We start from the raw sequence: 23,355 nt of genomic DNA, 5'->3' as shown, positions 1-23,355 counted from the left end.
TCACGATGACTTATAAATTACATTTAAAAGGTAGTCTCCAGAGAAAAGAAACTTATTTATATCATACAAAACAACTACAGAGACAATAAGTGTATGATAATGAACGAAAAAAAAAAATGAATGTTTAGCGTTAGTACAAAAATAAAAGTGTTAAGGATGAAAACTTGTAAAGAGACAATATGCAAATTCTCTACTGTTCCTCTGCAGTGTCATCACTATCATCTTGCAATAACCTATCCCACTCTATGGGTGTTCCATAAACTTCTTGCTCCAACCATAGGGAGTAATATTTCTTGAAGTTATCAGAAAGTTCATGTTTAGCTCCAAGAACACTGCTCAAACAGTTGTCGACAGGCTCGAATTCACTATCCTGTAAATAACAGAGCGTAAATAAGATTGATTAAAATTCCTCACTGATAAGACATACAGTTACTGATGTGTATCTACGATTATTAAAACGGTCCACAGATGCTCTCAAAGCACATTCCTCAGCTTGAAAATCCCAAGGTCTCGCATCTAAATCTATTTAAAAAAAAACAACGTGTAATAAGACAACGACAAATTAAAATCAACATACCATTGCCATAAGCCCAGTCGTCATTGAGACGATGTCGAACTTTTCCATAGATTGCGCTGATTGTTTTCATATTCGATTTTCTCCACTGTCTACCTAAGTATTTTGTTTGCATTTTCAACAGTTTTAGGACATATAGTTGGGTCATAGCGTGACGAACTTTAAGAGTCCGTTTTAGAATTGGCGCAGATTTAAAAACAACCAACATCTACAAAACAAAATACGTGTGAGTGCATTGTAGTGATCGGACGCATTTTTTTTTCTTGTTTATTGATATACTTTTATCAAAAATTTAACAAACCCTTAAAATTAAGTTTTTTGTATTTAATTTTTACTGTGTTAATGTTTATACTTTTGCTGATCAATATTTTTCAACAAATTTTTCTTAATAAACCTTTAACATTAATTCTTCGGTACTTAATTTTGAACATTAATTGAACATGTTTTAGTATTTAATTTTAAAGGTTTACTAGTTGCTATGCATATTAAAATAGCTTACCATTATACGGGAGTGTTTCCATTTCGTTAATTTGTTCAATATTCTCAACAAATTGATACAAGAGAACATGTTTCTCCAGGAATACGGAGCGGCATCCCCTATTTCCAAACTTTCGGTGGTTAATTCGGGTTGGTCTCCAATGGCGCAGGCGGGAAAGTCCAATATGGGGATACTGTTAAAAATCATAACGTAACTAACACGATCGCTGAACGGACAGTCAAAAGTACTTACACGTTCTTCGATCCGACATACCCCATTATGTTCTGGTTGAAAAATTTTAAAACCAAAGGAATACAGTTGGCAAAAACGAGGTGCTGGGACATGAACTCGAACTGATAAATGTGATTCAATTTGAAATGTTTTAAAAGAAGTAATAGTACCGCAGACACGGCCTTAACGATTATCTCTTTATGGCGATTAACGTCAATTCCTAACTTCATTGATTGTAGGACAGTCATGCTGGAAAAACTTTTTACTACTGATTGATATGACTGGTTAGGTTTTATTATGACTTACGGCATTTCCTCCGGGAGTACGTCGGCGAGAATATTGATAGAGTCGGTTTTAGCGCGCGAAGTGGGTGCCGCGGCAAGTAAAATCTTCAGCAGGGCGATCATATACTGAGGTAAATTAGGTAACATGGCCTGGTACAAAATTTCAGCGGGTGTCAGCTCCACTTCGTCTTCTTTGGTCGACATTGGGTTTCTGGCAATCTCCTCCTCCTTTTGGATTTGTAATTCGGCCAGCGATGTATATACATGCTAAAATATAATAACGTTCGTCCATTAGAAACTGTATCCTTGGTAAAAAATAACATAAACCTGATGATTATCACAAGTGTCTCCACAAAGTTAATAATGCTATAAAATAAATTATGAATTAATGAGAAAATTATTCATCATCATCATCAATGATCAAAACATGCTTCATCGCGTCTCGCTTTTGCTAACAATCGAGCACAACCTTTCTGGGTATTTAAATATCAGATCAATCAAGAAGTTTATAGCATCATACTGGGCGTCATATATTTTTAAAATAATTTTTGCACCACTATACCAACAAATCAATTCGCACTAGCACACGGCTAATTGAATCTTGATGTCCATTGCAATCTGAATCAGCAGCTCATACTGAAGGCTAGAAAAAACTGGTATATAATATCCTGTTTGTTCTTCTCGCCTAACGAATATCATCAACCCCATTCTGAATTACCCCCAAAAAAAGAAGGTCAGCACCTTCTGACTACAGACCTATCAGCCTATAGGTTCTTGCTGAAAGAGTAATTCTCTATGCTCTCAATGATTTTACGAAAGCAAACAATATCATTCCAGATGAGCAATTCGGTTTCCTCGCTAAACATTAAACCGTTTGTCAGGCCCATCGGCTGGCTGCAAAAATCAACTGTGAAAGACTTGGAGCGTTACTTTTGGACCTAACCAAAGACTTGAAGTTTGGCACGAAGGCTTAGTGATGATTTAAAATGATGAATCTCTGATAAATTATCAAACACAAAACATTTGAACTGCTTATTAATTTTAAATGAGTACTTACTTCATTTAGTATTCTCAGTCCTTCGTGAATGGGTTCCGGCAATCCGAACAAAGTTGTGTTATCGCCAGGTAACGTGTACCCCACAAATTTCATCCTGGCGGCATCAAGGAACGAGTCTATGTCCTTCTGTCTGACCTTCGGTTTCCATGGTAAACCTCTCGGCAAAATCTCGTGTTGAGGGGCAGGAGACAAAGGCCTATTATATCCAATGACATTATGGTTATTATACATCTGACCAGTTTCAATATTATCACTAGGACGTCTTTCGTCATACTCTGTCATATCCGGCATATCTTCTCCGTTATCGTTTCCCACTGATGCCTCCATTTCCATTCCCAACGATTCTTGGTCATCCAAGCTGCTCTGCTTCATTAAACTCTGTAAATATCATGGTGTAATAATGTAGAGTATTAATGGATATAAAACTAACCCTTCTAAACGGGCGGGTATTTCTCTTCTGATTCTGGGCTTCGAGTAAGTCGGAAGCACTAGCTGGTGGTGAAGAGGCTCGCATAGTTCTCGCTATTTCCATAGTATCCTCGTCTAATGGTGAAAGATTCGCGGCCTTACGTTTTTCCGCTTTCATATCCTAAGGTATTTTAATTGATATAAAAAGAAAACTTATGACTGAAAAGTGTGAATGTACCTTTAAAGCTGTCATGCCACCAAGAGATACTAACAACAGTTTCCATAATAAGAGAAGAACTTTTTTCATAGGAAAATGGGGTGCTGCACCGCTGCAAAATTTAGTTACCATACCAAGCAGTTTAATTACAAGCAATTCATCTCCGTATGCGTTTCCTAACAAAAATTATTATGAAATACAAGAAAAAAACAACTAAGGAATAATGTATCCACCTATTTCAAAACAAAAGGAATTGACTTCTTCTTTGAATTCAGGATTTCCTGTAGCTCTCTCGTTCCTGATAAGCTCAGTGATAGTATAAAGAACAGATAAAATTACACGAATATCCTGAGAATCAGCTAATGATACAGCGATTTTTCGCATAGCCACATGTGCAGCAGAACTATTTCTACGATGTGGAAATACCAAAATGAATACACCAATCGCCATCACAAATCAATACTTACTCAATTTCTATATTCAGTAAATCCGTGAAAGCACTAAAAGCACCATTTTGATACAGCAACATGGTATTTAATCTAGCCCAGTGTTGTTGTTCAGTATCTGATTGCATCTCTGCCCAACACCCTTGAGCTATGTAAAGGATACATCTTGCGCTTCTCATTCGAAGGGGTTTTTTCGAACATTCCAGCTGATCAAGTAATTTCATGACCACCGAATGACGTTTCTCTGCCGATAGACGTTGCCAACTCGGTGGCAACTCATATAGTTCCATCTGGTCTTCGAATGCCTATAAATATGTGTTTAAAAAACATACAAGCGTTAACATTTAATTGAGAAATCACAACTACCTTAACGTTAAGTTGTAGTTCAGGCTGTTCAGTATAACTGTAAAGCTCCGCAATTTCATTGCCATAACTGTCTGTGTCATCGTAGATGAAATCCAAGTCAGGAGAATCACCCCCGCCACCCTGCAAACACCATATAAATAAAATCTAAATCATTCCAAATTGATTCCAAAAAAAAAAAACCCTTTGAAATAAGAAATACCTCTAATGATGGTTTTTCTGAGGACTTAACAATTAGATCATAAATATAGGATACTAAGTTAGGATCTTCAGGGAAAAGGCTCTTCTGGGGACACAGGGATGACAAAGCTTTAATAGCGATCATGATATCTTCAGCTAATGTCCTTCTCTATAATAAAGGGGCAAAAATTAATGAGGGGATTAAGAACGAAGGTTGAAAACCAGCATACCATATGAAGTAATATAAAAATGAAAGTATATGTTCATTCTATGGTATGCTGAGTGAAAAATAATATACCTTCGATGGATCAAGTTCCAAATCTGATAATAAAGGGAGCAGGTTTTCAGGAAAACTGGAGGGTGAGGGTAAATCGGATAAAGTTTCATCTTGTTCTTGGGGTTGTCCTTCTGTTTGTTCTTGCGGTTGTTCTCCTGCTTGATCTTGCGGTTGTTCTTTTGTTTGTTCGTCTGTTTCTTCAAGTGTTTCTAAAATATTCGTAGAAGATTTTGTCCTCGCTAACGCAGCTTGCAAATCTTGCAATCTAATAATTGGTATTTTTGATGGCGTTGGTTTATGCTGTTGTACTTCCATAAGAGCCGGTGACTTTTTTAATACAAATGTAGTGATAGGTGGAGCACTTCGCCTTACTGGTCCTTGTGGTTCCGTAATATCTAAAACTCCCTCTTTTTTATCTAATACATGACGGGTTACGGGGATTTTTGAAGGTCCGATCCATCGTTTCTTTGCCGGAACACTAGGTATTCTTTGAGCTTTGTAAATATTAACAACACGCGGTGGTGGGTTAAAACCTTTGGGTTTAACGAAGACCACCTTAGGCCTTTCCTCCCTGATACTACGCCACCCCCTCCTACCGGGACTATATGTATTTCTGGTAGCAAACGGTATTTGAGGTATATCTTTACTCGTAACAGCAGGAGTCATTCGAATTCTTCTAGTAGGTCTAGAAGGTCCAGCTCGGGCAAAATCATCCCTTCGTGGTGCTTCAACTCTCACAGGAGCCCTAGAAGGTCCAGCTACGGCAAAATCATACCTTCGTGGTGCTTCAACTCTCACAGGAGGCCTAGAAGGTCCAGCTACGGTAAAATCATCCCTTCGTGGTGCTTCAACTCTCACAGGAGGCAGCACTGGCCTTGGTTCTGGTGCTAGTTCTCGTTGTCTACTCAAAACTGCTTCTTCTTGAGGACTTATAGTTGGTACGGGGGGTTTCGATGGGTTCATTCTCCCTAATTCCAACAAGAGGTTCTTCAATTCAGGCTGAATGCCTTCGGTGTAGTTTTTGGGTCTTATATTTTTCCGCAGATCCCTGCGTGAAATATAATCTCTTTTCTTAACAACAGATCGACGTCTAAACTCGAATTCCTTCTTGGCTGCCGGTATATCGTAGTATCCACTAATAACCGAATGCGCTAATGTTATATCAATAATATGAGTTTCATCAAAGTCCGAGAGATGGGGATTTGAACCACACTCAGCTTCAGTGTCTATACTAATGTCGGATCCGTCGTCCTCGTTAGACATACTCACGCATTAGATGCGCGAATCCTCACTAACACAATTCGTTTTCAAAGTCTACGCAAAATTGATTTTGAAAACAAAATGCTATAAAAAATAAAAAAGAATGAGTATTTTTTATGATATTCCAATAATATGCAAATATCGGAACAATATACATACATATACACATAATTTCACTCAACACAAACCGCACACAATTGACTCTTCAACAACCTTACGTCAAGTGTAAACAATTGTCGACTTCTTTTGTTTTAAATTTTTTTACATAGGTATACTTGACTGTCTATTCGTGTAAACATATATTCCTCAATTTAATATAAAAATTGACGTTTTTATACTACTAGTATGACAAATGGAATAGAAAAATATCGAGTAATTAACAAATCAAGAGTCAAATCCAGTAATCTCAATAGTAATATACAATAAATAGCATTTTTTAAAACACTTAATCTAGATTTTAAAATTACATACACAATACTCATATCATTTGGTTTATAAAATATGTTATATATTTACTTGGTTGCTGCGCTAACTGAAATTGGTCAAAATCTACTTGCAACTCAAGAAGGTTTTGACCGCAAATTTGCATATTGTTTATAGACAAATTGGTATTTCTAGTTTTGACCTATATAATTGATCACTTTCATGAAATTAAATTAAACATGTACAATGCTCAAAAAACTAACGATACATATTTTAAGGGAAAATGATTTTAATATAATTTAATATTAATATGGGATGAATTTAATGAAGACGGGCAGAAACTAATATGAATAGAAATTTACTCACATCTGAATCTTGACGTTGTCTGCGAATAATTTCCCTTAACAATGGCAGGCCTCTCTTTCCATTTCCATTTGAATCCATCTCAGTTTAAATAGCATTATTTTAATTTTAACATATATACTATGAAATAAATACCGTACGATAGCAATCGGCCATCTTATAAAATCTGTCAATTGTAGTGGGGTCTCTATCTTTGTTTAACTTACAGAAACCAACATCTATTTGTTATTTGTGGCGGGGAGAAGATGGCACTTTACAGAAAACTGTATTTTTAAATTTTCGTTCAACTTTATATTTACGCTTGCGCTTAAATATTTATGGTCTTCTTTAGTAAGCTGGTCTGAATTTAAACAAATAGACAAGACTTTTAGATTTTTTTATTTATTTAACCGTAATTAAAAGACTGAAGCCATGCCTGTTAGACGAGCTCTACATGCTGGAAGCTGGTATACCGATTCAGGTAATGTTTATAAATGAATCAATGATAGCTAGACATCAGCTGTTCAGTAGTGTTGTCGTTGTTTCCCCCAAGGCAATGACCTGTATTTTTTATTTTAGGAGTTGAATTATCGAGACAATTGGAATTTTGGCTAAATCAAGCTGATCTCAGCCATGGACCAGCTAGAGCTATTATTGCACCGTATGTATATAAGACCTAGTCACGTTTTCCAACTTAATCCTACTGATAATTTTAGACATGCAGGATATCAGTATTGTGGAGCCTGTGGTGGTCATGCTTACAGACAAATAAGTCCTATTGTAGTCCGTAGAATTTTTATATTAGGGCCTTCACATCATGTCCGGTTGTCAGGTTGTGCCTTGTCTTGTGCACAAAAATATAAAACTCCTTTATATGATTTAAACATAGATACTGCAGGTAGGTTGACGTTTTAATTTATATTTTAGTGGTGTGCTAATGTGTTAAGTTTGCAGTTAATAATGAACTAGAAAAGACTGGACAATTTGAATGGATGGATCTTGATACAGATGAAAATGAACACAGCATAGAGATGCATTTACCATATATAGCAAAGGTTATGGAAAAGTAAGCAGTATTTTACTGTATTAGTTTAAATTTAATCTAAATTATTTAATCGTAGTTTCAAAAATCAATTTACGATTGTCCCTATACTTGTTGGGTCGCTAATTCCTGACAGAGAAGCTTATTATGGTAGAATTTTAGCACCATATTTGGCCGATCCAAAAAATTTATTTGTAATTTCATCTGATTTTTGTCATTGGGGTCACAGATTCAGATATACATATTATGACAGATCATATGGGAATATTTATCAGTCGATTGAGGAGTTAGACCGTTTGGTATTATTTTATTAATAAGTACATATTTCTTTAGTTCTCTCTATCTATACATATTTGTAGGGAATGAAAATTATTGAACATTTAAATCCAACTGAATTCACAAACTACCTTAAGAAATATGGAAATACAATATGTGGGAGACATCCGATTGGTATATTGTTACAGGTTTGTTCTCTTATGTTACCTTATAAAAACATACCATTAATGTATATTACATTTTAGGCAGTACAAGAACTGCTCAGGAATGATAGTAGTCAAAATGCTACTTTAAAATTTTTAAAATATGCCCAATCAAGTCAATGCCGTAACATGAATGATTCTTCAGTGAGTTATGCATCGGCTGCATTGGTAATTGATTAGTATAAAAGGGGCCTTAACACACCATTTTTCAATAGTATCTTTTACCGAGTCAATGCCAGCTTATGATATTTAGGTTTTATATTTTATTTCATTATAAATCATTACTACAAAAACAGGGATAAAGTGTATTTGGTAATTTTTAAGACTAACAAAGTCTCTTTATATAAGTATATTGAAAAAAAAACAAACTTTATCCCCTGATTTGGAGATAGTTATTTAAGTGCAATTAATGTCAACTCAGTCAACTTTGAAACCTACTTTAGTTGCCATATTTATATTCATAAAAACATACCTTCCACTTTATTATATACAGTAAACGATATACATTCTAGATAGTCTAAAGTACACTTTGTATTCCATGTGAAGTAATTTATATTAAGTGTGATATAGATATCAATTTACCATTTTATACTTCCACTGTTTTTCTTTATCTTAAGCAAGAAAATTTCTTCGTGGAATCGGTACCAGAACATAAATGCCTTACAGTTTTCTTTTGAGGTATGTTTAAGTTGCATATAAGTATCATACGTATATGATTTATAATGCAACTTATCGCAGATGTCAGTAGTTTTGTTTGTTGTTAAGAGTGACTAGTATATATATATCTCATAAGCTTATCTGTGAAAAAAATGCAGTTTTTTATAAGAATCAGTAATTTTTAAAAATAAATATATATAGAACGAATTCTTTTTGTTTGCTGTTATGTATATTTTTAGCTAATTTATATATCAATTATTTTCTTTCTAATTAATAGGAAACGGTGATTGATTTTTGGAAATTTTTAGAGTAGAAATTAATTTTATAATTCTATAAAATGTTAGGATTGTATGTATTACTAAACGATCTTTTGATAAGAAATAAAATTTTCATTATGAATATTTGATTTAATGTTTAATTGGTTTTGTTTTATAATTTGCGAGAGTCAAGTTACATTCAAAGCGGACAAACTTTCAAAGGCAAATATTCGTGCAAACAAATATTATAATATCTCACTTACCAGTATTTAGTTTATCACCGTTTTTTTTATTACAAGAATATTCACGATAAATATACTTTTGGTAGTATTAAAATGCTCAATGAAAAATTTCCCGCGAACACTTCGCTCAAGTTCCGTGCGAACTCCAACTGAATTTGGCGCAAAATGGCACTGACAGATGAAAGACCTCTTTATTTATTAAGCCGCCATTTGTTTTCCATGGTTAACTAGATCTTTATTCTCCATAACTCATAACTTAATTACTGTTGTATTTTAAAAAATATGTTTTTTGGATTTGATTTTGAGGGAAAAGGATACATTAAAAAACTCACAGAAATTAAATTTTTTTTCTCATATTATGAAGCTGCGCGTGCTAGACACAATAAAAATGTATTAAACGTTCTTAAAATTTAGAATATACATGAAGGCCACCTTGGTGACCATTTGATGTTCATTAATATTCTGTTTGATTTAAATCTATCTAACTTAATGGAACCATTAAATCGTTATCAAGTTTTTGGGTTCAGCTTAAAGTTTTCTGAATTATTCAAACGATGTTTTTCTTTTGCATTCTTTATCATTAATAGGACATATTTATTTCCAACTTAGTTGAAAACATTGATAATTTTTTTTGATTAGAAACTGGTTACACTATATAAAAACAATCATTTATTTTAGGTAGTTAAGTGGATTCTTTTCTGAGAAAGCATGTTTCTTTTATTTTGAGGGGAAAATTGTATTAAAACACTCACAAAAATTAACAAATTTTATTTGAATATTACAAAAATCACATGCTCCTATAAAAAATTATTGAACCTTCTTAAAAATGGAAAAAAGATTCTTGTTTGTTTAATATCTTAATAACAACTGGTGATTTCTCTTTTCTTATTTGTTCCTTGGGTTTTATTAGCGCAGTATTTATTAAAATTCTGTTAAATAAGAATTTTCTGACCTATTTAAAACTTTCTTCAATTGACCATATATAGATATCAAAATCACTGTTTTTATCTATTATAACACTGACGAATTTTATGTTTTTTTTTATATATATGTTCTTAGCATTTTGTGACATTTTCTTTAACTTGACTTCAAATAATATCCAATTTAGTTATAAAAATTAATTTAACTTTATTCTTCTTTGACAAGCATTTCATCAGCGTCAGTAAGTTTTCATTTCTGGCCAGCAGCTGAAAAATATCTTCTAGAAATAAACAAAAAAGATATTTTTTGCACATCAAAAAAAAAATCACAATTACACAAAAAAAAAGTAAGTAGCTGTAAGAATTTAGTGAACCTTCTTGTATTTTGCGAAAAAATTATGCAAGGTCACTTGCTTATTTGTCGTCTTCGAAATAACTGATGATTTATCTTTTTTTATTTGTACTTTAGTTTTAATTAACTCGGGGGATGTTTGAACACAATCTTGAGTTGTTTCATTTATCACCTCAGTATATTTAATATCAATTTCGGTTGTTTCTTCTTCAACCATCCGTTTTTTACTATTCGTCTGAGATTCCCTCCGATCCTGTGAGGTATTTGAGTTTTCTGTTTGGCTTGAAGCTTTCTTCAGTGGGACCATTATAAAGTCATCAATTCCTTTGGGTTCGTCTTGACTTTGCCCAAAAAACCTGCTTCTTACCACAGTATTACCAAGATATGTTTCTTTAAATTTACTAAGTTTTCTTCTTTTTACGAAAGGGTTTGCTTTCAATATTGGTGATGTTTCTTGTTCTTTACATTCTTCTTCATCTTTAATATCTTCTTTAATGGGACTCTCAATTATTTCCAGTTTAGTTGTATATATCGATAATTCCTTCTTAATTTCGTTGTCTTCTTCTATAATTGTTTCATCGACTTCATCGGTATCTTTGCTTTGACTAGCTGTTGAAAAATAATTCTGGAAATGTTGTTTTTGTAAATGCTTTTCCTGTTTTCTTGATACTCTCTTCTTGTAAATCCCTGACCAAATGCTATAATGTGGAAGCTAAAAATATGCATTTAATCACATTATTTTAACATATAAAATAGGCTTACATTTTCAGGCTCCCAATTATCGTACTCTTCAAAATTGTATGGGTCTAAGTTTCCCAGGGCAACTTGGTATGCTTTCTCATCACCAAACTTTTCCCCTGCAGACAAGAGATACCTAGGGTCTGTTCCTAATTCTTCAGGATCTTGTAAATGAACCAGTTTTCTTTTATACGGGTCAAAAATTACTTGATGCAAAAAAGTGGCATTAGCTTCGAGAAACTTGTTTTTGTATTCATCAGTAACAACTAATTGTCTCATATTTAAATATCTTGGTATTTTACTGAGGAACTAAAAAATAACAAAGTATTTAACACCAAACCAAATTAAATATAAATAAATTACCATTTCTGGTTTGGCCTCTGCTGTTATTTTTAAGAATTTTTCTGCCTTCTTTAAGCCAACTCCATTTAAAGAATCAACATAGTCACAGCCTGACAGTATACACATAAACCTAAATTTTTCAAAGGTGTACTGATCTGTTCGAATATTCATAGCTAATTGAATTTTGTCAGATTCTATTAAACGACCAGCTCCATAAACATCCATCTTAAATAACACTTTCTTGCAGCCAAACACTAACAGGTCTGAATCTTCTGTTATTACACATTCCGCTATTCCTTTCTGGCTAAAAAAAGCCATTTGGGCATCTGATTCATATGGGGCGACAATGCAGTCGACATTTAATTTTCTACATTCTTTGATCAAATTATGTGCCATTTTTGGAGTAATATCTACACACTGTCTCAAATAAGTTTGTGCCTCTCTATTTTTACCTAATACAAGTAATTCTGCTGCTTTCTGTTTGGCTTTTTTACGAGATTCACGTCTTTTAGCTTCTGTAGCTGCTTTTGCTTTAAGGTTCCTACCGTCAAATACCATAATTGGATGGATATCATATGACAGCAACATTTTCACATATTTCATACAATAATTTACATACCTAAAATATCAATAATGATAAAGGTAATGAAATTATATACAGCAGATTACTTACAGTTGAGTGTCTTCTCCTCTAGCTAGTTGTTCAACACATATTGTAGCACCTCTATGAAGTAAGCAGTACGAATCAACTGCGACTGTACCTCCACGAAATTCAGATACATGACAGTTTCTTGTGGCTTTTTCCAAAAAGGGTAATAAACCTGTAATACCCATCGTCTGTTTTCTTTCGTTGTACTAACCCTATTAACCCTTAAGTTGTTTTATTCTAACAAATATGCCTATACTAATAATTAACTACGAAAACACAAATACATTTTGATTTAATGCTGAAACTGTATTATTTTCTATTAGAAATTATGTAAAAATGGTCTCAGGATGTTTAACTCCATTGTAACAAATTCAAATCCCTCCAAAAACAAATTACTGTCATTTTTGGAATAGGAATGTCGGTAATACAGTTATCATTAGCAAAAGCGCAAAATCGCCGCTATATTCAAAGGCCTGCTATATAGTTTTTGTTTGATAATTATTTTAGCAAAAACTCATAGCAAGCTATGAATTTTACGGGGAATTTTTTATGTCGATATGTCAGAAAAAATAGCTATAACGTAGTTAGTGCCGTACGTGTGTAAGTTTACTAATAGAATTAAAACTATTGTTATATATCACAATTTATTTAAAGAAATTGCATATAAATCGACTTTATCGCATATTAGATTTATATCTTGTAAAATTCTTAATTTCCTCCAACCTGCTACATTATCAAACGGATCGTCGGTAATAACATTTATATCCTCTATCTTATTTGGCAATATCAACCTAAAAAATACAACTTTAGTGTGTTGAAGTGTTTAAAGTGTCCAAAATGTATTGAACTTAAGCTAGGGTAAGTCATTTTCATATTATGATCATATATTTACTTTATTGCATGTAAAAACATTCTGGGTGGACTATTGTCTTTCCTGTTACTATAAGTATAATCGCCTATTATTGTATGCCCCAAAAATGTACAATGAACGCGGATTTGGTGCCTTCGGCCAGTAATTGGCCGACATAGTACTTTTGTAGCCGGATAATTGTAATATATGCCTTCTTCTATTGCCATAATTAAAGTTCTAGCTTCCCTTGAGTTTCTGCAAAATTCTTTTTCTTTACTAGTACACATTTTTTGAATTCCTACTTCTCTAATATCTTCTCCTAGAGACAAAATCAAATAGGCTATATATTATTCTTTTTATGAACAAATTGGTAATTACCTATTGGAATATTGACATCGATAAAACTTCTTGAAAGTCTGCCTCTAACAAGAGCTACATAATATTTTTTTGTGACTCTTGAGGAAAATCCTGCTGATGCTACTTTACATGCTTCCTTAGTTTTTGGTATACATAAGATACCACTAGTGGAAAAATCTAATCTGTGAGGAAAGTAGAATTCATGGTATAACTTTTTATTGGATATTTCTGGACAAGTTTCCCTGAGAAACGTTTGTACTGTATTCTGCAATGGAATAAAACATTAATTCAATTATATTCTTTAGGTGTCTTAAAAACTCACCTCATTTTTATTGTTACTATTTATTTTTAAGTCAGCTTTTTTATCAACTATTAAAAAGTTCTCACTAGAGTATATAATTCTACATGAGTTTGATCTTTGAAAATAATTTTTAAAAAGAAAGATTTGTGAAATAAATAAAATAAACCACAATAAAGTTATAGTTGTAAACATATCTATAAAGTAAGGTTATGATGCTATATCATATATATATATATATATATATATATATATATATATATATATATATATATATAGCACATGAAGGGTTAAATAAAAATTAGTAATATTTTCTTCATATTTCTTTATAAAATGTGATGGGTGATAATTTCATACATATTTTGTGAAACAATATTGTGTTACAATTATTAAGGGAAAAAATAGAAGAAATTTAAAAATTACTTCACTAAGTACTGTTAAAATTTATGTTATACTTACAATAGTAAATTTGATAAAAATAGTGTATATTTAACTAGCTATATTGACATAAAAATGAATGAATTATATATATTTACAAATAAAAACAACTTGTGACGATATTTTTATCAATAATGAGAGTAATTAGTGTTACATTATTATTTGTATTGCATATTATTGACTAAAAGTTAACGTTAATTAAATTAATTAGAAAATATATATTGAATATTGCTTGTAGCAATTAAATTTTGTTATCGTATTCAATCTGATTGTATCGTTCATCACTGTTACAGTCCTTATAATGGTTGGCGTTGTGATGTTGTATATTTTTTGTCCCATCTTTGGGTATTACCGGAAAACAACACCACAAAATAAAAGCTACGAAGGCCACAATTGTGCCTACAAGCAGAATTATATCTTCAACAGTCTGTGAAAATATAATGTACAATAATTAATCCTTAAACATTACAACTAGAACAATGCTGATACTCACTGATTCATTGCTCCAAAAAACATTCAGGAATATCCAGCCCAAATCCTCAATCGGTCGTACGATTTCGTGGAAAATCGGATATAATGGCGATTCCTCGTTCATTTCCAAAGGGTTGCTACATCTTGGATACAGTAACTTGTCATTAACCTTATATTTTCAGCTACCATCGTTTTGGTAACAGGTGATGACTGCTATACTAACCGGGAAAATCTAATCGCACTATTGATTTTTCCTTTTGGTCGGTCCTGAAATGGTTGGTAGCGCCATCTAGTGTATTGCGAACATCTTAGATCATTTTTATATTTCCCTATTACAGTTTTCTTTATTTTATCAAAATTAATGGCCTAATATATGTTAATTTAACATAATTTTTTATTAAAAACTATATTTATCATGATTAATTAATAATGTCGGTATATTTTAACTCAATTAATGTTTATAATTAATAGTTACGATATGTGATATGTAACTTTTTAAATATTTAAAGCGGTTTTCACAAACTCATAAGTTGCAGACTCTCTGCGTTCATGTCAAAGCTCATTAAAGGTAATCCAAAATGAATTTTTAATATGGAAATTAAAAGCGTATATGCGTAGAGCCGTTCTCATTTATTATTTAGTCTAAACTGAAGGGGAACATTAACAACAATTAGAAACTTTGAATATTAAAAAGGAAGTTTTCAAAGTGTTATAGTTCGAGGTCTTGTTAAGATGGGGGTAAACTAACACCAAATTATATGTATTTATTTTAATGCACTTATATATTACACAACATATTTTTATACTCCGTATATATACATGGTGTATTGTGTGTGATAGATTTTATATTGTTTTAAGGTATATTATACTTCCTCATGGATCTTCTTCTGCTTTTTGAATTCTTCATTCTTCTTTTGCTGTGCTATTTCTCTATATAATGCTTGTTCCATTTTCTTTGGTTTCTGTAATTTCTCCGAACAAGTTATGTTTGTATTTTTATAAATTTGTTAGTAACCTTGGTACTAACTTGATCAGGACTGAGTTCATACTATTTTTCAGTTCAATTAAAGCTTTTAGTTGGTTATTGATGATTAGAAGTATTCCATTTTGGCAATGATTCTTTATATCTGAAGCGTATTCTTTAAAGAAAAAAGAGAGGAAAGACGATATTTAGGAAATCTTTAAAGTTTGATACTGAAAAGTCGTCGAAGACGAATTAAACTAAACTGGATAATTTAGTTTTGTTGTAAAAACGTAGATTATTTTTTTAGAACGCTTCAGTCCTAAATTATTTGCTTTTTACGAAATGTATCAAAGAAAATTTCGTATGAATATTTAAACGTTATAATTAAAAAGCATATACCTCGAAGAAAATTAATATATTATTCAAAGTTATTTATGGAAAAGTGTTAAAAGCCGTGATTCGAAAACATCAATATTAATATTCAGGAGATGAATTTCTGTCGAGAAATCATTAATTTAATTATTCCTTTTAAGAAATATTTTGTAGCTTCGAATTTTCCGAAGGAATCGAGTTCAAAGTGGCTGAAAATTGTTTTAAGGATTTTTTTATCAAGGGGCGTAAATGGAATCGCTTTTATAACGAACAAATTGGTGTGAAATCGAAAGCAATCTGTATATGACCACTTTCCGTAAAACGTACATTAAATCGGCGGTATTAGGAAACCACGAAAACGTAATAGATTGTGTGTTGGTGTCGAGAAATGTTAGGATTTTGAAATTAATTTTGTTGTGTCGCCTAAGAGACAAACACCCAGTCCCTTCTTCACAATAAATAGACCCTTCCTCTTTGTCTGGAGAGAAAACTCTTCTCCAGCCAGGGTCTGTAATTGCTAGTGCGAACGTGAAAGCCCTTGACATTTCATGCCCTTCTGGCTTCTGCCTAATTAGAGTAAGTCCACTTGTCATTTTGTGTATCCTCAAAGGGTTACCCTATGAATATTTTCTATACAAATTGTTTTAACCGCCATACGTTTTTTTTTTGTGTGACGTTATAATATAATGAGGAAGATAATATTCTGTTGTAATCTAGTCGGACTTCATTTTTAACATTATTTTATTTGAGTGTAATATATTTTACCAGTAATTGTCAGGTGTAAAATTTTTTTACCTACTTAAAAAGTGGATAAAAAAGTGCCAGAAAAATATCTCTGATAATATTTTTTTTGTGATAATGATTTGTCTGAACTTAGGTTACTGCAGAAAATGTAGATTATTTATTTACCAATTGGTGATTATTAAAAAAAACTAAGGTATTAAAAAATTTATATTTATTCCTCAAAATTAATGGTGTTTCTTATAAACTAATTTCTAACATTTCTATTTCACAAAGTGTTATTATTGGAGAATCATTTTAAATTACTTAAAAACAAAAAAATCACACATTTTCCTAAATACAATACTTCGGTGATTGTAATTACATTGTTCGTACAAAAACAAAAAACAAACTAAACAGTCTTTTAACTAGAAGTAATAAAAATATATAATATATTGGCAGACTTAAAATTAATTCTATATCGAATAAAACTTAGTAATTGTCATATTTTTCATCACATCGTTTGGTTTTTAATTCCATAAAATAATTTTAATTGTTTTTATCGATGTGTTGTTCGTTTCTTTTCTTTTTTGTGAACAAGAATAATGCTCCGATGATGGTGATTAGTATTGCGTAGACAGCACAAGCACTGATAACTGCTGATGCCCAGATATTGGGGGTGTGTTGGGCTAGTTTCATTCTGACACCTTCAATGCTGATGTATCCCACAGAGCGAGTGGCTCTGGCGTGTAGAAATACTGGAGATGGTTCGCATCCGGATTCTCGGACGTATTTGGCCCAAGTTCTGTTCGTTGTGGAAATGGTTCTTTGTTGTTGTCTGAAGGGTTTTCTGCCGGGTGCAGTTTTGTTCATCACCATTGGTAAGGAGATTTTGTCGTCGTATTTGCAGACTAGAAGACGCTTTCTTTTGTGTTTTCCCACTGTCACGTCAGCAGCTCTGATGGTGGAGCCTTCCAGAATACTCAAGTCTCCTTTCTGCATGTGAGCCCAGTCCCAGAGGTCAGCTACAGCACAGTCGCATTTCCACGGATTACCGATTAATTTTAACTTAACAATCTGCGGATTAAATTCGATTTCTTTCGGTGAAAAGGTAGAGAGGCTGTTGTACGTTAAATCCAATACTTCCAGCTTGGGTAGGAGTTCTAAAAAGTGAAAATCGTTGGGAGAGGCGAAATGATTGCCGGATAATACGAGAGTGGTGATGTTTCTCGTCCAGAAAAAGGCGTCCGCTGGTAGGAATGTTAGATTACAATTACCGAGGTCCAAACTTTGTAGTCGCGATAGTTGTTTGGGGAGCAGAGGCCCCGTTTTCGATACTCGAAGGGGGTTGCCGGCCAATTGGAGTTCCGTCAAGTCGGTGTAGGTGAAATTGTTGAAAAAGAGAGTGGCGTTAAGTGGACGGCGCAAGCCACAGAAGTTCAGCTCCAAACTTTCGAGGCCGGTCAAGTTTCCGAACAAGCCCGCTTCCAAATTGTTGAGATCGTTGCCTGACAGAATGAGGCGTCGCATTGACGTCATTTTCGAGAAGGACGTCGGCGCTAGATACGACAAATTACTGTAGCCCATATTTAGATATTCCAAAGTTGCCAGCGGCGCTAATAATTTCACGAAGGCGTCGTTCAGCGGATTGTGAGATATGTCCAACTCCTGCAAACTTTTGAATTTATGGAACGTATCCGGCAGTCGTCTCAAGCCGCAGTTGCTCAGCGACAGTTTTTGCAAATTCGTTAACGGCGATAGCGCCACCAGTAAATCAGACGCGAACAACGTGTTGCCCGATAAATACAGACTGCGAATTTTGGTAGCGTTCGCGAAGCTATCCTCGGAAAGCGGCACCGTCAGATTGCAGTAAGATAAGTCCAGCGTCTCCAAGTTCACCAGATTCTTAACGGTATCGCCCACGTCGTATTCGGACAAATCGTTCTCGGCTAATATCAACGTTCTCAAGTAGTGGTTATCGTCGAACATCGAACCGGAGAGGTGGTTGAAGTGGGAACTTCGCAAATCTAAATTCTCCAACAGGGCGAGCTTCGAAAATACTATTTCCCAGTTTGTCTCACGCAGAAAATTGTTTCCACTCAACTCAAGAGTTTTTAAATTATGTTGAGCTGTAAACGCATCGTTCGCGATTACGCTCAAGTTACAATAGTTCATTTTCAGAGTCTCTAAACTGGTAAGGGATTCGAATGCCTTCGTATCGATTATGTTCAAAGGATTATCTGATAGATCCAGTGTGGTTAACGACGATATGTTATCGAAAAAGTGGTCGTTTAATGTTTTCAACGAACAATTACTTATATCCAGGTACAATAAAGTACTTATCGACAGAAACGGTCCTTCCACAGGATCCAATGGGTTATTTTGAAGCTCCAAAGTTATAAAACCAGCCGAATCACTGCAAAAAAAAACACAAAAAAACATGATTTTGTCACAAAACATTAATAATGTAATTAATAATTATTCTATACCAGTATAATGTAATTAGTATCAATAGAAACAATCAATAAACGACTTAGAATGATGAAGAGATGATTAAAAATTGTGGAAAATAACTTGTACCAATTTTTCTCAATAAATATCTTCTTGAAGTAAAACAATCATTATATAAACATTGATTACGAAAATTTGATTAAATTAGAATGTTTCTTACTATTTCCCCATTCATAAATAAGCATGTATCAGGTTGTATTGCATCTATATCTCTATTTGAAATACACTAAATGTCTTTTTGTTGTCAGTTATTGCCGTAATATTCATTTTTGTTAACTTTCATTGGTACAACTTTTTAAGAACTCTATTATTAAAGCTGCTAAAATTGCAGCAGAAACAATGGCGTCAAGATCTAACAGGAACATATAAATAATGGTCAAAACATCTTGAATACTGCATAGATATAACTCAGAAATTAATAAATTTATTTTAGATTTAAAAAATTCCAACATTTTTCAACACACCTCGTATATCATGAAAACTTTTTTTTATTATTTCTGTTTTGAATCGTTAATATGAATGTGGAAGCATATTTAATATGTTTACAAAAAAAACTGATGATTATTAATTCCTTAACTCAATATTTATATGAAACGACGATCAAAATGTTTAGTTTGCATTGTATAATTGAAATCAATTAATTACGATCATAATATTTTAATATTAAACACAAAATATGCGATAAAAATACCAGCCAATATATTTTTGTTAATGCATTCGATTTATTTCACCTTCAACCGAATCTGGACATAAAAATGCCACTGGTTATAACTCATTTTCGTATTTTTTATTCAATTCTTCGCCCCAGCCGTGGGTTTTTGGCAAATATTTGTGTACATCGCAGGCAATTTGGAAGATTTTTATCCTCGAATGAAAAAAAAATTCCCATATGGTGACAAAAAAAATATACGGTGAAGACCAATTTTATAGATTACGCACATTCCCAAAGTTTATTGGAATAAGTGAATACGTGAAAGAATATGATAAAGCCTTGTCAGCTTATTGAAATATCGACAAGATTAAGAAAATAAAATAAAAAGAGACGTGTTTCCTTGAATTAAAATAATTTTCATGCATTTCGCTATTAGCAGTGAAAAAAGAAACGATGGAAATTTTATATAGGGTGGTTAAAGTTAATAATATTATTGTTAAACTTACTCGAATGAGTTTGGATCAACTTTGGTGATAGCATTTCCAGAAAAATCAGCGTCTATCAGGTAATGCAAGTCTGTAAAACAAAAACATTAAAATTATGATTAGTTATATAAATTATTTTTCAAAAATAACAAAGAAAATATCCCTGTTGTTTTTTTCTTGTGTAAGAAATGGTTATCTGACGAAACAAGGTCTGGCCTATAAGGTGCAGGCACTAAAACTGTGCAGCCAATATCTTTCAATTTTGACATTTTGATATATGTTGACACACCAATCTCCCTCGAAGCTTTTTTCAGCGTTCTAAATTGGATTTACGTCCAATAATTTCGAAAAATTGTGGCTTTAATTATCCTAGACCACCTGTCCTCGATTATGAAACCTCATATTATTCTATGGTCGTTGTTTTAAAGCAGAAAAATCGTATGTGTCAACAACACAGATGGCCCACCCTATGTTGTCATATAAAAAAACTGTCACATGAAGAAAAAAAAGTACAGCCTGATGAATATGCTAAAGAATTCCATTCACCTTGACTTTATTAATTTATCATTAACAAAAATAACAACACAAAGAAAACATAGGTGTAGTACTTTATGTTGTTTAATAATAATTTCGTCATGTGACGTTGCAAGCTCAAAACAAATTGTATTCACAAATAAGAAGGTCGTATTAGATAATAACAAGTTGGAGGTCATGTTTTTTTGATTTACCGTATTTATAATAGACTAGATGACTAATTTTAACCACTTTATGACAGTTGTAAGTATTTACTTAACCTGGAATAAAATAATTAAAAGATTTGAAAGAAACATTGACGTTTGAATTAACGTTATTTGAAATGCGCGCTAAAATGCCCCAAATCGTTGTGTGACGTAATTTTTTTGGTCGCACTGAACGCTTTCTATGTGAGTACAGTGCTGATTTATACATAATTTTTATAATCTTGTGTTATAATTAAACATTCTGATGTATATCGATGGTCTCTATACACTAAAACCTTCATCCGTCATCAAATGTGCATAATTTAAACTTTTTTTGATTTTGTAGTTACTGTCAACTATGTAACATTAACATTTTGGTAAATACATTTGCTTCTATATCTTCAAATTATCATTATAACCTTTTCAGTAGGTTTTAGGATTGTACTATTATTGGCTACTTCTTGCCAGGTATTATCCTGATAGAATATATACTTAATGTTCTTCATTATACCCATAGAGAAATAGAGATTTAACTTCATAGGAAATTTTGGCGAAATGTTTTGCGACGTCCAACATGTAGATGTCGCTACCTTTAACACATTATCTGTTTTATTCGCTATGCTAGGAGCCGCAACGTAATCTGATTGGTTCATTTCGTTCTATGGTTTGTTTATTTTGCACGCCATTTTCAATTTGCCCCATATAGAGCATAATGTGGTTAGCTTTTTATAACGTTAATACATTAAATTATTATTTTATTTTATTAGTATATACAAGTCGGTAGTTGAAATGCATTCCCGTTCTAGGAAGTGTTGTGTGCCCGGATGCCTAGATAGTGAGGAAATGCATCATCGTTTTCCGTTAAAAAGACGATCTTTAAGAAATGAGTAGAAAACCTTAAAAAAAACTGGTTGGGTTAAACATGAAACAGATTTATGATCGTTACCGTGTGAGACATTTTTGTGATACGTTTAAACTTTCCTTTAAGAGCCTAGAATATGTACAAATGGAAGTGGATCAAAATCAAAATTATATAGAAGGTAAATTGAAGGAGTCATTCACATTTTTGTGCATAATTGTTATCATTACTTTCTAAACTGTCTTACTATATTTGTAATGCCTATTTCCATCGATCTAAGCCCACGACCAGGGTGTTCGAAGCAAGTATCATCGACATTTGAACAAACTCGAGAAGGTAATGGTAAAGTTTGTATTCATTCAGTCAGTATCCCCCTTTCTGCTCATTCTTACTGTTAGTTACTAGACTAAAACTTCAGTCCAGATGTTCCTATTAGAGCAAACAAAAGGTTTACGTTGTACCGTAGTGTACATCTCAGGTTATTTAGTAAAAATTTTTAAAAAAGAAATTAAGTCTGATTTTTGTTTACGTACAATTATGAATAAATCAGTAGACCCGCAAATTGAGACTGATTTTATAGAGGCAAGACAATATCTCGTGCCCCAGACTCTAACAAAATTGTTTTAATATACAGTCAGTAGGTCTTTGAGCTATGTCTTATTTTATTCAGCGATTTTGCCACCTCGATAATATAACAAAATTTTTGGCAATGTTTAAAAAAAGTAAATTTAAAACCTTTCAATTTTACATTCCATAATGATCTTTTGGATAAAAGATTAAAAGTACTGACGGAGAGATGGAAGAGATAACTTTGATTTGCAATGCACCAAAGTTTATATATATATATATATATATATATATATATATATATATATATATATATATATATATATATATAATATTTATATTTTATAGATATATTTATTTTTTATTATATATATTTATTTATTTTTAAATATTATATGTATATGTATGTTTAATTGAATTTAATTTAACAAATTTATTTTAGGAATTTTTTTTAATTTAAATTTCATGGGTCAATTAAAAATGACGTCAAGGCTGTCACGTGCCAAACATTACTAATGAGCCAATCAAATGTCTTCACAGTAAAATATTTTTATTACAGGTGCCTATAATGGAGATTTAAATTGACCAATCAAATTACTTGAATGGTCCATTATGGCTCCCTCTGGATGTTGGGCAAAGCAAAACTTTGCGCCAGAGTCCCCTATTGAGTTGCATCTCTATTACCCTATGATTATATCACAGTTCATGATTAGTGTGTCTGGAATAGAACAGTTCTAGTATTATTTTTAAAATCATTATTGCAGTTACAGCCACATAATACAATCACAAACGACGTATAGTTTCCTGTCAAATTTAAGCTGTTTGTCTCCATACATCTTAGTTCAATTTTTTCGTTTATCTTTTCTTTCCATTT

The 23,355-nt window shown here is 32.6% G+C and overlaps 6 protein-coding genes across 9 annotated transcripts in view; 1 reads left to right on the top strand and 5 right to left on the bottom strand.

Annotated features, from left to right (window-relative positions):
- Positions 1-142: 142 nt before the first annotated feature.
- Strip (Striatin interacting protein) lies at positions 143-6,871 on the bottom strand. Of its 4 annotated transcripts, none has more exons than XM_076406014.1 (14): positions 6,565-6,871; positions 4,062-4,181; positions 3,717-4,000; positions 3,483-3,658; positions 3,271-3,425; positions 3,055-3,213; positions 2,899-3,002; positions 2,625-2,820; positions 1,590-1,834; positions 1,305-1,541; positions 1,074-1,245; positions 578-782; positions 428-522; positions 143-370 (listed from the first exon to the last, which is right to left on the bottom strand). In XM_076406014.1, the coding sequence occupies exons 1-14, from the start codon at positions 6,640-6,642 to the stop codon at positions 191-193; spliced, it is 2,406 nt and encodes an 801-aa protein (XP_076262129.1). In that variant the 5' UTR covers positions 6,643-6,871; the 3' UTR covers positions 143-190. The 4 variants fall into 4 exon arrangements, with proteins under 4 accessions (XP_076262129.1, XP_076262130.1, XP_076262127.1 ...); XM_076406015.1 differs by having other exon boundaries at positions 1,305-1,532; XM_076406012.1 differs by having other exon boundaries at positions 2,625-3,002.
- LOC143197484 (protein MEMO1) lies at positions 6,856-8,925 on the top strand. Its single transcript, XM_076406022.1, has 7 exons — positions 6,856-7,021; positions 7,120-7,201; positions 7,257-7,438; positions 7,495-7,606; positions 7,662-7,881; positions 7,942-8,046; positions 8,104-8,925. Exons 1-7 carry the CDS (start codon positions 6,973-6,975, stop codon positions 8,239-8,241), a joined length of 888 nt encoding a protein of 295 aa, XP_076262137.1. The 5' UTR covers positions 6,856-6,972; the 3' UTR covers positions 8,242-8,925.
- Positions 8,926-9,970: 1,045 nt separating this feature from the next.
- On the bottom strand, positions 9,971-12,602 carry tos (Exonuclease tos). Its single transcript, XM_076406016.1, has 4 exons — positions 12,243-12,602; positions 11,591-12,188; positions 11,252-11,536; positions 9,971-11,201 (listed from the first exon to the last, which is right to left on the bottom strand). Exons 1-4 carry the CDS (start codon positions 12,401-12,403, stop codon positions 10,503-10,505), a joined length of 1,743 nt encoding a protein of 580 aa, XP_076262131.1. The 5' UTR covers positions 12,404-12,602; the 3' UTR covers positions 9,971-10,502.
- A 243-nt stretch (positions 12,603-12,845) lies between these two features.
- Positions 12,846-13,935, bottom strand: LOC143197478 (RNA pseudouridylate synthase domain-containing protein 1). Its single transcript, XM_076406010.1, has 4 exons — positions 13,748-13,935; positions 13,447-13,690; positions 13,111-13,387; positions 12,846-13,009 (listed from the first exon to the last, which is right to left on the bottom strand). Exons 1-4 carry the CDS (start codon positions 13,916-13,918, stop codon positions 12,856-12,858), a joined length of 846 nt encoding a protein of 281 aa, XP_076262125.1. The 5' UTR covers positions 13,919-13,935; the 3' UTR covers positions 12,846-12,855.
- A 326-nt stretch (positions 13,936-14,261) lies between these two features.
- On the bottom strand, positions 14,262-14,871 carry LOC143196851 (uncharacterized). The gene is made up of 2 exons (XM_076404722.1): positions 14,655-14,871; positions 14,262-14,588 (listed from the first exon to the last, which is right to left on the bottom strand). The coding sequence occupies exons 1-2, from the start codon at positions 14,754-14,756 to the stop codon at positions 14,403-14,405; spliced, it is 288 nt and encodes a 95-aa protein (XP_076260837.1). The 5' UTR covers positions 14,757-14,871; the 3' UTR covers positions 14,262-14,402.
- Positions 14,872-16,908: 2,037 nt separating this feature from the next.
- The window catches only part of LOC143197477 (uncharacterized), a 33,607-nt gene continuing 27,160 nt past the window's right edge, over positions 16,909-23,355 (bottom strand). Inside the window, exons 3-4 of the mRNA XM_076406008.1 lie at positions 20,358-20,427; positions 16,909-19,104 (exon numbers count right to left, since the gene is read on the bottom strand). Coding sequence (XP_076262123.1) covers positions 17,238-19,104; positions 20,358-20,427 — 1,937 coding nt within the window. The 3' untranslated portion in view covers positions 16,909-17,237. The remainder of the gene's footprint in view (positions 19,105-20,357; positions 20,428-23,355) is intronic.

The sequence above is a fragment of the Rhynchophorus ferrugineus genome, unplaced genomic scaffold (genome assembly GCF_030347505.1).
Source record: "Rhynchophorus ferrugineus isolate W39M unplaced genomic scaffold, kcgeb_rfMv2 rfM5, whole genome shotgun sequence".
In the NCBI taxonomy this organism is placed as follows: Eukaryota; Metazoa; Arthropoda; class Insecta; order Coleoptera; family Curculionidae; genus Rhynchophorus; species Rhynchophorus ferrugineus.
The sequence above is the reverse complement of the archived record's forward strand: the minus strand, read 5'-3'. Positions and strand labels throughout refer to the sequence as shown.